We start from the raw sequence: 15,086 nt of genomic DNA on the forward strand, positions 1-15,086 counted from the left end.
CAGTTTGGACACCTCTCTCCCAAATCATGAAAACAAAATCAGTGCCGGTTGAAGTGTGTACCCTAGCTGATGAGTGCAGCTGGAAGGCTAAGACCAATATGGGGAAAGGAAGAGTACATGAGGGAAGAGGACCCTACTCGTAAGAGCTTACAATCTATAAATGGGGGGGGGTGCAGATATGGATGACAGAGGTGAGTAGTGAGAGAGAGAGAGTTCCTGTGGCAGGTAGCGGTGTGGGTGAAATCCTGGAGTTGGGAGTGTGAAGAGGTTATCATGTGGGAAGAGAGACTTCAGACACCGGCAGAATAAATGTAGGATGCTGTGGTCTGCACCGGATACAGTACATCATCTCTTTCAGAAACAAATATAATGTCTAAAAGTAGTTTAACTTGTTCTAACTTTCTCAGTATCAGTATCAGTCTCAGGTGAGTAACCAGTAATCTGCGTAGAGCTCAGCTGCAGCTTCTTCGGTAGTCAGCTCAGAACTGTATGTAGGGGGATATTGATTGCAGGAATTGTTGGCTTGCGGCTGAGCAATAAATCCTTAGTCGGATGCAGGTCAGTTGGGCTGTAGGATTAATTATAATCCAGTCATGCATAGGAGTCTATGAGCATCATATAAGTTGAGTATACCGCTATTCTTTGCTGTACCTGTCTTTCTCTTTTACAATACATTTTCTCATCTTGTTGGAACATGTAACACTGCTATTTACCTTTCACAGGGGTGTTTCTTGTTACGTGATGTCTTTTATTAGAGGCACACTGGATTACTGCACCCTACATCATGTAAGGACCAAACTCCTTCAGACTGTGGAAACGCAACTTTCCAGGCGCAATATGTTGCTGAGCTAATAATCTCCTGTGATGTTCTGCCAGCGAGCAGCCGGGGGAAATCTATGAATGTCTCCTGGATTTTTCACACTTCCCATTTAATATGGCAAGTGGTTCAATGCAGAGGAACACATGGAAACCTAATTGAAAATGCAGGTCAGTTTAGGGATCATTGATCCGTGAGATCAATATATGAAAACCAAGCAGTCCGTTCCCACTAGAATACAGGTCAGAGAGATCCAGCACAAAAATGCAACATACTGCACTTTCTGTGTGCTTCTAATTAATCCAAATTACAGGACTGAAGACGGGACACTTTCATAGTACAATGGAGGGCGTATTTGGTTTTGACTATGTTGGAGGGCGTATTTGGTTTTGACTATGTCCTCTGTATTACCCCACTGTATACCACTGAGGACTATTTTGGATGTCAGGTGAGGGTGGGATATTTTTCACTTGCAGAATGTTTCATAATATTGGTAGCACCACCCTAACATTCATGTTCACAGTAGGTTATATGTGGAGTAGTGGTGGAAATTTTACACTTTGACCCCGGAGGCGACTTGTTCCCTCTCCTTCCCCACGATAGCTACATCCTACCAACGCTACAGGCAGTACAGGGCCCAGAACTTCAAGAATTCTGGCATTGATCCCTCTTGGTGCCCCATCTGGCACACACATGGTGCCAGGGTCGGCCCCAGGTCTACTAGCAGCCCTGTGCAAGAAGTTTTGGAGTCCCCCCCTCCTAATCCAACTATATCCATAATTATTACATTTATTATTATTATTATTAGTAGTAGTAGTAGTAGTGTTATTAGTATTACTATTAATAATAATAATAATAATAATAATAATAACAAGAAAATAAAAAACACACAAACTGTGTACCCTACATGAAAAAAAAGACAGACACACATTGTTCCTCCTAGTAAAAAAAAAGCACGCACAGTGGCCTCCACAGGAAAAAAAACACACTTTGTCTCCTACAGGAAAAAGAACACACCCAGTGTCCCCCACAGGAAAAAAAAACACACATTGTCCCCCATAGGGAAAAAAAACACTTTGTCTCCTACAGGAAAAAGAACACACCCAGTGTCCCCCACAGGAAAAAAAAACACACATTGTCCCCCATAGGGAAAAAAAAACACTTTGGCCTCAACAGGAAAAAACACACACACACATTGTCCCCCACAGGAAAAAAAGCACACACACATTGCCCCCCAAAGGAAAACAGACACACATTGTCCCCTATAGGAAAAAAAGACACGCTTTGTCTCCTACAGGAAAAAAACACACACATTGTCCCCCACAGGAAAAAAAGACACAGATTGTCACCTACAGGAAAAAAAACACACAATGTCCCCCACAGGAAAAAAAACACACACTTTGTCTCCTACAGGAAAAAAAAACACACACATTGTCCCCCATAGGAAAAAAAAAACACATTGGCCTCCACAGAAAAAAACACACACACATTGTCACACACAGGAAAAAAAACACACACTTTGTCTCCTACAGGAAAAAAACACACACATTGTCCCCCATAGGAAAAAAAACACATTGGCCTCCACAGAAAAAAACACACACAAATTGTCACACACAGGAAAAAAACACACACATTGTCCCCCATAGGAAAAAAACAAACACATTGGCCACCACAGGAAAAAAACCACACAGTTGACATGCTGCAGCCATTTGTGAGTGGGGAATAGCGGTGATGGCCACCACTCTTGCAAACGAGGCATTGGCCCCGTATTCAAGTCATGCTGAGGCCAGTGGGTGCGTCTTCCGATGCAGAATTCTTGGCCAAGGCAATGTAAAGACACCGGCCAACCTTCGTAACCTGGGGGTTATTCAGATAGCCGATATTTTCACAGATGATCCAATACTACGTCCTCAGATGCAGAAGCGGATCCCAGAAGCCGGCAAGAAGCGTCTATGTACACAAGACACCTTCTGCTGTATTAGCACATTTACAGTACACAAACCAGCTGTGTCCATAGACACAGCTTCTGTGTGTACTGCGTACAACTCTGAATCAGGCCATTGTCCCTCACAAAAACACCCCTATGGGCTGGCGCCCTCGTGCATCTGCTCCGCTATAACAGGCCCTGCCTGGTGCCGAGAAGTGAACGCTTCTATTGCTTACTGTTATGGTGGTTTTCAATGGTACTAATCTGTGATGAGCTGACAGATATATCATGTTCCCTTACTGGATAAACTTAGTTATGACTGTTTCATTTCTTGAACCCTCAATAGGATATCTTGTCTGAGACGTAGTCAGCATCCCGGCATGCGGGATGCCAATGGGCGAAATACCGGCGCCGAAATCCAGACAGCGTCGGGATCCCGGCACCAGAATCCCGACCGCTGGCATCCCGTAGGTAAGTATCGGGCGTCAGGGGAAGGGTAAGGGTTAGACACTAGGGGGGAGGGTTAGGTTTAGGTTGTGGGGAGGGAGAGGTTAGGTTTAGGCACTGAAGAGGGAGGTTAGGTTTAGGCATCGTGGAGGGAGTGTTAGGATTAGGGTGCTGGGAGGGGGAGGTTAGGTTTAGGCACTAGGGGGAGGTTAGGTTTAGGGTGCTGGGAGGGGGAGGTTAGGTTTAGGCATTGGGGAGGGTGTGTTAGGATTAGGGTGCTGGGAGGGGGAGGTTAGGTTTAGGCACCGGGGAGGGAGTGTTAGGATTAGGGTGCAGGGAGGGGGACGTTAGGTTTAGGCACTAGGGGGAGGTTAGGTTTAGGGTGCTGGGAGGGGGAGGTTAGGTTTAGGCATTGGGGAGGGTGCGTTAGGATTAGGGTGCTGGGAGGGGGAGGCCAGGTTTAGGCACTAGGGGGGAGGGTTAGGTTTAGGTTGTGGGGAGGGAGAGGTTAGGTTTAGGCACTGAAGAGGGAGGTTAGGTTTAGGCATCGTGGAGGGAGTGTTAGGATTAGGGTGCTGGGAGGGGGAGGTTAGGTTTAGGCACTAGGGGGAGGTTAGGTTTAGGGTGCTGGGAGGGGGAGGTTAGGTTTAGGCATTGGGGAGGGTGTGTTAGGATTAGGGTGCTGGGAGGGGGAGGTTAGGTTTAGGCACCGGGGAGGGAGTGTTAGGATTATGGTGCAGGGAGGGGGACGTTAGGTTTAGGCACTAGGGGGAGGTTAGGTTTAGGGTAATGGGAGGAGGAGGTTAGGTTTAGGCATTGGGGAGGGTGCATTAGGATTAGGGTGCTGGGAGGGGGAGGCCAGGTTTAGGCATCGGGGAGGGAGTGTTAGGATTAGGGTGCTGGGAGGGGGAGGTTAGGTTTAGGAACTAGGGAGGGAGGATTGGGTTAGGTACTGGGGAGGTAGTGGTAAGGGTTAGACATACCTTATGTTCGTATGGGTGTCGGGATTCTGACTGTTGGGATGTCATACCCAACCCGCCTTGTCTGAGCTAAAGAGCCACATAGGATGAGTTAATTAAGAGCAACATTGAACACAGCACTATCCGCTCCTAAGTGCCGTCTCTGATCCGCCAAAACGAGAGTGGTTCGAGGGGAGGGGGCAGTGTCCCTCCTGCCACCATTGCCAGCCCCTCCATGCTGACATAAATAAGAGATCGTCATTTGTCAGTGTCTGTCTTAGCTGAGTTTATACATCTTGTTTAATGCACAAAAAGCCATATAATGAATTCAAGTGCTGAAGCTTTTACATAAATAATATTAACGTCTGTTTCCTTGTTTGCGTGTTGTACTGTACTATTGCATTTACCTTCCTTTTATGTGATTAGTTAATATAGAAGCCGTAGTGATGCTTGTAGGTGAACTCTACAGCAAAAAAAAAATGTTCCTCAAACAGTTTCAGTTTTATTTTTTTTCCTATAAATAAATTGTAAAGTAATAACCAAGAACTTTAAATGGAGAAAATCTCTTAGCTCTCATTTGAGGGGTGCACATGTCAAGTAAAGTACGTCTATTTAATCCACAAGGTACAATTAGCTGCAGATGAGGCAGTGGCTCCCTTAAGTGTATAGGCGTCATAATATGGTCACCAGCACAATTAGCCCCAGTGGGAATTACTGTCAGGATAATTGCATAATTGTGAGTTAAGTAAATGTACATGCATCCTCCTGTGGTGTACCCTTGTCTCCGTTCCCTGAGAAGCAAAGGCTGATCTGGGAATAATAAAAGCTTTCAACATAAAATGAAATGAAAAATATGTAAGATATGTATTTTATTTATTTGATGTATTTTTATCCTGCAAGCAGATTTTCAAAATGTATCATAATGTATTTGGCATATCAGGACTAACCAACTGTGGGCCTGATTCATCACGGATTGCAACTGCAACAGCGTACGCAGAACGGCCGATGGTGTGTACTATGCCTAACGGTTAGCACTAGGCACTAGAAGTGACGGTTATGGTTAGGCACTAGAAGTGACAGTTAGGCACTAGGAGGAACGGTTAGGGTTAGGCACTAGTAGGGACGGTTAGGGTTAGGCACTAGAAACGATGGTTAGTGCAAGGCACTAGGAGGGACGGTTAGGGTTAGGCACTAGGAGGGACGGTTAGCGTTAGGCACTAGAAGTGACAGTAAGGGTTAGGCACTAGGAGGGACGGTTAGGGTTAGGCACTAGGAGGGATGGTTAGGGTTAGGCACTAGGAGGGACGGTTAGGGTTAGGCACTAGGAGGGATGGTTAGGGCTAGGCACTAGGTGGGACGGTTAGGGTTAGGCACTAGGAGGGACGGTTAGGGTTAGGCACTAGGACGGACGGTTAGGGTTAGGCACTAGGAGGGACGGTTAGGGTTATGCACTAGAAGCAACGGTTAGGGTTAGGCACTATGAGGGACGGTTAGGGTTAGGCACTAGAAGCAACTGTTAGGGTGAGGCACTAGGAGGGACGGTTAGGGTGAGGCACTAGGAGGGACAGTTAGGGCTAGGCACTAGGAGGGACGGTTAGGGCTAGGCACTAGGAGGGACGGTTAGGGCTAGGCACTAGGAGGGACGGCTAGGGCTAGGCACTAGGAGGGACGGCTAGGACTAGGTTAGGGAGGGACAGTTAAGCTGCATACACACACAACGATTTTGTTACCAACGATTTTATGAACGATTTTCTGTCAGATTATCTGTCAGATTTTTTAAAGTGTAATGAACGATTTTTTTGAACTACAAACGATTTTTGCATATTCCCTTAATGAAAATCATTCAGTTGACAAGTCTAACTAAACTACAAACTACAAACGTTAACGCGCATGAACGATAATCGTTCATCGTTTGACTCAGAAAGTGAACAATTTTTTCAAACGATTATCGTAAAACGATATCGTTTAATGATAATCGTTAAAAAAATCGTGTGTGTATGCAGCTTTAGGGTTAGGCACTAGAAGTGACGGTTAGGGTTAGGCAGTTAGGCACTAGGAGGGACGGTTAGGGTTGGCACTAGGAGGGACGGTTAGGGTTAGGCACCAGGAGGGATGGTTAGGGTGAAAATTAGGGTTAGAAAATAAATAAAATAAATAAAACCATGTGTCGATCATTTTTGTGTCATCATTGTGACCCTGTTGACCTTTTGCACCTGTCGACCCACATTCATGTAGACTATTTTGTACCTGTCAACCTATTGACTATCGACCATTTGATGTCGCCCTATACACTGTCAACCTTTTTATTGTCGATCTAATGAGCCACACCCAGCAAATGCAGGGGAGGGGGGTATCCGATTACCTGGAATCCTCCCATCCCCAGACCACACCTTGACTACAACAGCAATAGTATATAGCATAGGTTCTATGGTTGAGCACAGGTGACTTAATTAGTACCTCAGTCAATTTGATTTAACCATTTGGACTCCAGCATGGATATCCTTAAAATCTGGACTGTAAAGGTGGAGTTTGGGAACCTCTGGTATATAATACAATTTTACTAGAGCTGCATGTTATAATGATCCCCTCGGTGTCACAAGTGAAATGATTAGCAGCACCTGTGGATCTATTAAAGTGTGACAACCAGTTGTGAATATGCCTGTGCACCAACTAGGAGATCTGGAAAACATGCACTGTTAGGGCTGTGCTGCTATAGACCATCTATAGGGTTAAATATTAATACTGTATAACATACACTATTCAGTATAAGGATGCATAAGGACATCAATATGTACGTATATGTCCAGGGCATACTTACCTCCGGGGGCGGGGCCAGGCTGGTGATGTAATTAGGTCTCCGCGAGGAGGGGGTGGGGCTAAATTACGCAAATGGCGCCATTTAACCTCGCCCCCTCATTGCGTACCCGCAAATTCCCCATGAAATCTCCCCATCCTGCCCGCTTCTCTAGGAAGTGGGCAGGATGCGAAAGATCCGCCTACACTTCCGAGGGTGCTGGGGCCGGCTACCCGAAAAATCGAGAGCCTCCCAAGAATTCCGGGAGTGTAGGCAAGTATGGTCCAGGGCAGTGCTAGGTTCTGGTGCTGCTCCACCAGACTCCCGGTCTTGCTCCAATGCTCTGGAAAGGTGCCCACATCTGCAAAAACACTCAGCTCAGGCAGGATGGCCCTACTGCTGCCTCTAATGTCTTACTGTGATCGCTGTTGGGATTATAGCATACACTGCACTATATATGACACTTATTGTAGCTGGTTAAGTGCTAACTACGGCCTCTTCGTGGTCAAGCATTTGGAAACCCCCCACCTAGAAATCCTGCACTTTGCCCCCTGACCATATAAAGATGACTGAGTTTGTACCAGCAGAACATGGCTGTTCTTAAACGACACATCTGTTCTCTTCTCTTCCCCAGCCTTCTCCGTGTGAATGGTGCCGGTGTGAACCCAGCAATGAAGTTCATTGTGTTGTAGCAGATTGCGCTGTACCAGAGTGTGTAAATCCTGTATATGAACCTGAGCAGTGCTGCCCGGTCTGCAAGAACGGTGAGCGAGACCTTCTGCGGCTCATGGCTGCGTGGCTGATCCAAATTGTACTGCAGCTCCCTTTTGGTAGAGTCACCCTGACACTTTGGGTTACACAATGCGACGCACTCTGATAGCTGAGCCAGTGAATCTCATATCGGGCATGTTGCAAGGGGGCGATACTTTGCTGGGAACAAAATTCTACTAAGAGTGAATAATATAATTGGGACGTAGGCGAAAATAATACTGAAATGTCACGTCTCATAATATAAGTATAACACTAATAAACCGTTTAAATACTAGTTCTTTTTGTTGGATTTAAAAATGATGTTTCACTATACGCAGTGTGACGACTCTCACTTACTAATAATTGTATCGTACAGCTGTGTCCTCATACACTATTGCTGCAGTCGCACCAAACAGCCCTTCTCGGCGCGCCAGGTTCTGTGTGATTGGCCTTCATTTTTGCGCTTTTCATGCCAGAAAATGCATCTTAGTCACAATTGGATGCGACAAACCGAGACTGCGCTGATTAATTTGATCTGCGACACTTGTTTATCCGCGTGTGACTGAGCCTCTGAATCTGTATACAAAGCGCTATGATGCAGGCCTTTTCTTCACGCCAAGTTCCGTGGTGCTACGTATTCAGACCCAGTTGCATATAGATGTATAATTGTTGCATATCAAATGAATCAGCTCAGTCTCGTGAAGTGGTTTGTTGATCGTGGCTAAGAGGCAGATTCGGGCACAAAAAACGCACAGAAGATGCTCGGCACAAGCAGAGTTACATTGGACCTGGTGGCTTACTCGTGCCAGGCGTCTTACGCTACGTGGTGCATTGAGGCCAGATGTATGAGGACACATCTGTATGTGATTTTATACAGCAAATGGAATTCTGTCATGGCACACTTTGCAAATGAACCACATGAGATTATAATGCACACATGCATATTATATATATATATATATTTTATTATTATTATTTTTTTTTTTCCAATTATTTTTCTGGTGCCACGAGGGCTTTATAGTGCTGTACACATACACACGCACACACATTTATATCTTGTGACACAAACACCATCAAGATGATGATACTCATAATGTAACTATTTGCCAGGATGACAAACCGCTTATATGGAAACAAGCAGCGTCATTCTTGGCCATCCCTTACACTAATATAACATGGTCCCACTGACAAACTCGGACCTCTGGACCTCTTACAGTTTACATTTTCCAGACCTCTTAGCTGACACAATGGTGCATTCATTCCCAGGGCTGTAGTGAGCTTTGCAGGGCCTGGGTAAACGTAGAGGGCATGACCTAATGAATGTAGGCGTGGCCTCCTTGAAAAAAAAAAAAGTTTTTTCCTGGTGCAGCACACTCTACAAGGGGTGTGCCCCTCAGTCAGGTACAAATCTGGTGGGGGAGGGGGCACGATCCCCCCCCACCTCCATATGCAGAGGAGACTGCTGCTGCTGAACAGTGACAGCAGCCTCCCTGGTAACACTGCAGCCTAGCACACAGCAGTGTGGGTTGAGCTGAAGAAACACTGCCGCTGCTGACAGCAGGTGCGCCAATAGCCGCGCAGGGCCCGGGTAAAGGGGTGTCCGACCTAATTGCTGTAGGCGTGGGCACGCCCGCTTAGGAAAAATAAAAAAGCTATTTTTGCAGTGAGCCCCTCAGCCCGGCGTATAGCCAGTGGGGGATGCGATGAGTGGGGTCGCTCCCCGCACAGGCCTAGGAGACTGCTGTGGCTGCTGCTTAGCAACCGCGAGCAGTCTCCCAGTGCAGCCCAGCACACAGCAGTGTGTGCTGAGCTGCTGTTATGTAAGGGGGCGGGGGCATGAGGCAGGCGGCGGACCTGGGCCCCTCCATCAAGCCCAGGCTCCGGTAATAGGTACTCGCTCCCCCCTCTCGGCGCCCTTGTTCATTCCTAACTAAAGCTAGGAAAGATCTGTGGAATGGGCCATGACAGCTGAAACGATTCAGAGAACATCAAATTTCCTGTGTACCCGCTACACAGTTATCCTTCCTATAAGAACGATAAATTGCCCTAAAGAACATTGAGGTGATGTTTTTTACATTCAGTTTGTCAGATGATGTCTGTACACACTCATCTGCTCATCGGGACGGACGAATGACGTGCAGCACCCCTGATTTCGGCAGCCGAGCCGTCAGGTTTATGAATGACAGTCGGCTCTGTGTGCTGTGTACACAATAATTGGACTAACTGGCCGAGAATTGGCTGATTATTGCATAGTGTGCACCTCGCATAACACATTATAAAGAACCACAGGTGGTCTGGAAAACATGAACTGTTAAAGGTCCTGAGGACTGAGTTGGGAAGCTGGTCCTACATACAGTAAATTGAGGTGATTGATGCCGGACCAGCTTCCCTAACTCAATCCTCGGGACCCTTATCCTCAGGGAACGCAAAAATTTGGCTTTATAACCTTGGAATTGGAACAAAGCTCCTGTGGGTGGGGTACCTACAGGAATTGAGTAAGCTCCACCCAGCTTTATTCTGCATAATTGGTTTTAAATCAATATTTTTGCTTTCAATGAGGTTAACAGTTCTCTGCTTTCCAATATAAAACTGATTAACCCAGGTGCTTAGTCATACTTCCCAACATGTATCATCTTCTCCCCGGGAGATGCCCCTAAGAGCAGACACAGCTGACCACTTTGGGGGGGCGAGGCCGGGTCTCTATGTCATTAGGCCCCGCCCCTGTCACGACAAACTACTGTGAATCACGAGAGCAAGAGGAGGGGGAGGGGCTAAATGATGTGTTTTCGCATAATTTAGTCCCGCCCCCTCCATACAGAGCATCAATTAATGGCATTTATGCCATGATTCCTGGCAATCTCGGAAGTGGGCAGGATGCAGGAGATCCGGATATTTCTTCCAGTGGTGTTGGGGGCTCCCCGAAAATTTGGGAGCCTCTTGCAACTTTCGGAAGAGTAGATAAGTATGTGCTTAGTTTGCCTGACTGCAGCTCCACCCTGCTAGCAGCAGTTAGAGCTGATGACAAATGCATATGGTAAGTAATTCACTCTGCCACACACACATATATATTTATATGCTATACTAATATATATTTGTACAGTAGATAAATGTACATTTTAGGCGTTGTGTAAATTGCTCAGTGTATATGGGAGAGTAGTACAGGCAGGTGTATCATGCAGTTACGGGTCCAGCATATGGACATTGTATACGCCTAATGTAAACATGTAAACTAATGAAGGAATTGCTGTCTCAACACTTCCACTTGTGAATATGATTCATTATCTCAGCTCAATAAAGAAATCTAATTGAGGTGACAACTTCTTTAAGTTGTGACAATGAAATCCCAATATGCCATTTCTGGGAATTGCTAGTATTGATAAACCAATTACACATATCTATAAATATGCAAAACGGGAACGTTGTTTGAGGAAGGACAATAACTGAAATCATACCTGCACCAGAGATGAATTTGGCCAGTGTGGGCCATCTGGTGTAGTCTGTGTGTACATCAATGGCTCTTTCTGTGATATATATAGGCGACATGATTGGAAATGGATCAGTGCACAGGTTTCAAACAATACGATAATAAAAATACATTGTAATTAACTAAACAAACTAAAGACGTGGAAACATCAGACGTGTATATGCATGAGCCTCTGGTACCTCTATGGGAGCATGTCCCCAATCGGATGTTCATTTGCAACTGTGCTCTGTGTTCAGGGCTGTGGTGTATGACAGAAGGGTGCACTCTGACCCAAATTCCACTGCAGAGATTTCTAACTGCCGCCCCGATGATTGTTATATACTACACACCAATCAGAAGAGGTATAGCACAATGTGCGGCAGTTACATACATCAGCAGATGACATCAGCACCACACAGACAGGAGGCTATCCCAATATTTGTCCATTTCAAGGGCACAGTCTTCTCTATTCAATTAATTGGACTGGAGTAACCATTATTGTAATTGTAATCAGCATAGTAGCTGCTCTTGTTGGAAGCAGTGAGAGAACCAATTATAGTTTATTTTTGTCTCAAGGCATAAAAATAATCTAAACAATAAAATAAAAATGACAAAAATGTGAAATTCATTTAGTGTAACAGCGGTAAATATATATACATATATACACATTTACAATATATACTTACAGTGTAGAAGTACACGGTTCTCAACCTGCTAATGGGCCTGATTCACAGCTGGAGGCAATGCTGATGTTTAGTTACGCAGTTGCGCGATTATCGTCAGTCTGCATATGTGTCTGAGTCGCACTGCGCAAGTTTCAATACCGATGTTTTTTTTCGCAGTGAGGGATTATTCGCAAATTGATCGACAGGCAGGGACTGTTTGTGGGCGGCAATGGGGAGGTGGCGACTCCAATCCAGGCGCGTCACAACTGTTTTTGGGGTGTGTCCCTGCCTGCGGCTGCGATTCTGTGTGCAGTGAAACTGGCTCAGGCATCTTTGTACGCAATTGTTTGGATGCGTATATATTAGGGGTGAGCGGGTTCGGATTTCTGAAATCCGAACCCCCCCGAGCCCCCCCGATCCGAGTCCGATCCGAGTCAGGCTCGACTTTTCCCGCCTGACTCGGATCTGAAATCGAGGCAAAACGTCATCATCCCGCCTTCCGAGTCTCGCGGGTTTTGGATCCTATATAAGGTACCCGCGTCGGCGCCATTTTCTCACTCGGCTGTGGACAGTGAAGAGGGAGGGTGGGAGTTAGGGCTGTGTAGTGTAGTGTAGTGTAGTGTAGTGCTGCTGTTGTCCACTACTTCAAAGTCCATAGGGGCTGGCTGTGTTGTGCTGTGCTGCTGTTGTTAATAGGGGCTGTGTCCACTACTTCAAAGTCCATAGGGGCTGGCTGGACTGTGTTGTGCAGTCAGTTCTCCATAGGGGCTGTGTCCACTCCAAAGTCCTGTGCAGTGTCCCAGTCCTAAAGGAGTGCTGTAGTGTTGTCCAGGGGGTGCTCTGTCCATCAGGGGTGCTCCCCCCAAGTGCTAAAAAAATAATTTATTTTCTGTGTTTGTGAATTGTGTGCGCAGTAGCCGCACGTGCATCAACAAAGTAGTGCCAAGCGTGCGCCTGTGTCATAAGTAAAGGGCCGGCTGGCTTGACCGTTAAAGGGTGCTGTAACCCCCGAAAGTACACTCCAGTCCAAACCAAAAAAAAATTATTTTCTGTGTTTGTGAATTGTGTGCGCAGTAGCCGCACGTGCATCAACAAAGTAGTGCCAAGCGTGCGCCTGTGTCATAAGTAAAGGGCCGGCTGGCTTGACCGTTAAGGGTGCTGTAACCCCCGAAAGTACACTCCAGTCCAAACCAAAAAAAAAATTATTTTCTGTGTTTGTGAATTGTGTGCGCAGTAGCCGCACGTGCATCAACAAAGTAGTGCCAAGCGTGCGCCTGTGTCATAAGTAAAGGGCCGGCTGGCTTGACCGTTAAGGGTGCTGTAACCCCCGAAAGTACACTCCAGTCCAAACCAAAAAAAAAATTATTTTCTGTGTTTGTGAATTGTGTGCGCAGTAGCCGCACGTGCATCAACAAAGTAGTGCCAAGCGTGCACCTGTGTCATAAGTAAAGGGCCGGCTGGCTTGACCGTTAAGGGTGCTGTAACCCCCGAAAGTACACTCCAGTCCAAACCAAAAAAAAAATAATTTTCTGTGTTTGTGAATTGTGTGCGCAGTAGCCGCACGTGCATCAACAAAGTAGTGCCAAGCGTGCGCCTGTGTCATAAGTAAAGGGCCGGCTGGCTTGACCGTTAAAGGGTGCTGTAACCCCCAAAGTACACTCCAGTCCAAACCAAAAAAAAAATTATTTTCTGTGTTTGTGAATTGTGTGCGCAGTAGCCGCACGTACATCAACAAAGTAGTGCCAAGCGTGCGCCTGTGTCATAAGTAAAGGGCCGGCTGGCTTGACCGTTAAAGGGTGCTGTAACCCCCGAAAGTACACTCCAGTCCAAACCAAAAAAAAATTATTTTCTGTGTTTGTGAATTGTGTGCGCAGTAGCCGCACGTGCATCAACAAAGTAGTGCCAAGCGTGCACCTGTGTCATAAGTAAAGGGCCGGCTGGCTTGACCGTTAAGGGTGCTGTAACCCCCGAAAGTACACTCCAGTCCAAACCAAAAAAAAAATTATTTTCTGTGTTTGTGAATTGTGTGCGCAGTAGCCGCACGTGCATCAACAAAGTAGTGCCAAGCGTGCGCCTGTGTCATAAGTAAAGGGCCGGCTGGCTTGACCGTTAAAGGGTGCTGTAACCCCCAAAATACACTCCAGTCCAAACCAAAAAAAAAATTATTTTCTGTGTTTGTGAATTGTGTGCGCAGTAGCCGCACGTGCATCAACAAAGTAGTGCCAAGCGTGCGCCTGTGTCATAAGTAAAGGGCCGGCTGGCTTGACCGTTAAAGGGTGCTGTAACCCCCGAAAGTACACTCCAGTCCAAACCAAAAAAAAATTATTTTCTGTGTTTGTGAATTGTGTGCGCAGTAGCCGCACGTGCATCAACAAAGTAGTGCCAAGCGTGCTCCTGTGTCATAAGTAAAGGGCCGGCTGGCTTGACCGTTAAAGGGTGCTGTAACCCCCGAAAGTACACTCCAGTCCAAACCAAAAAAAAATTATTTTCTGTGTTTGTGAATTGTGTGCGCAGTAGCCGCACGTGCATCAACAAAGTAGTGCCAAGCGTGCACCTGTGTCATAAGTAAAGGGCCGGCTGGCTTGACCGTTAAGGGTGCTGTAACCCCCGAAAGTACACTCCAGTCCAAACCAAAAAAAAAATTATTTTCTGTGTTTGTGAATTGTGTGCGCAGTAGCCGCACGTGCATCAACAAAGTAGTGCCAAGCGTGCGCCTGTGTCATAAGTAAAGGGCCGGCTGGCTTGACCGTTAAAGGGTGCTGTAACCCCCAAAATACACTCCAGTCCAAACCAAAAAAAAAATTATTTTCTGTGTTTGTGAATTGTGTGCGCAGTAGCCGCACGTGCATCAACAAAGTAGTGCCAAGCGTGCGCCTGTGTCATAAGTAAAGGGCCGGCTGGCTTGACCGTTAAAGGGTGCTGTAACCCCCGAAAGTACACTCCAGTCCAAACCAAAAAAAAATTATTTTCTGTGTTTGTGAATTGTGTGCGCAGTAGCCGCACGTGCATCAACAAAGTAGTGCCAAGCGTGCTCCTGTGTCATAAGTAAAGGGCCGGCTGGCTTGACCGTTAAAGGGTGCTGTAACCCCCGAAAGTACACTCCAGTCCAAACCAAAAAAAAATTATTTTCTGTGTTTGTGAATTGTGTGCGCAGTAGCCGCACGTGCATCAACAAAGTAGTGCCAAGCGTGCGCCTGTGTCATAAGTAAAGGGCCGGCTGGCTTGACCGTTAAAGGGTGCTGTAACCCCCGAAAGTACACTCCA

The 15,086-nt window shown here is 46.4% G+C and overlaps 1 protein-coding gene across 1 annotated transcript in view; it reads left to right on the plus strand.

Moving 5' to 3' along the window:
* VWC2L (von Willebrand factor C domain containing 2 like) overlaps positions 1-15,086 on the plus strand; it is a 177,188-nt gene that overhangs the window by 71,728 nt on the left and 90,374 nt on the right. The window contains exon 3 of the mRNA XM_088449898.1: positions 7,579-7,708. Coding sequence (XP_088306024.1) covers positions 7,579-7,708 — 130 coding nt within the window. The remainder of the gene's footprint in view (positions 1-7,578; positions 7,709-15,086) is intronic.

The sequence above is a fragment of the Taudactylus pleione genome, unplaced genomic scaffold, assembly GCF_031769625.1.
Source record: "Taudactylus pleione unplaced genomic scaffold, aTauple2 ptg000500l, whole genome shotgun sequence".
Lineage (NCBI taxonomy): Eukaryota > Metazoa > Chordata > Amphibia > Anura > Myobatrachidae > Taudactylus > Taudactylus pleione.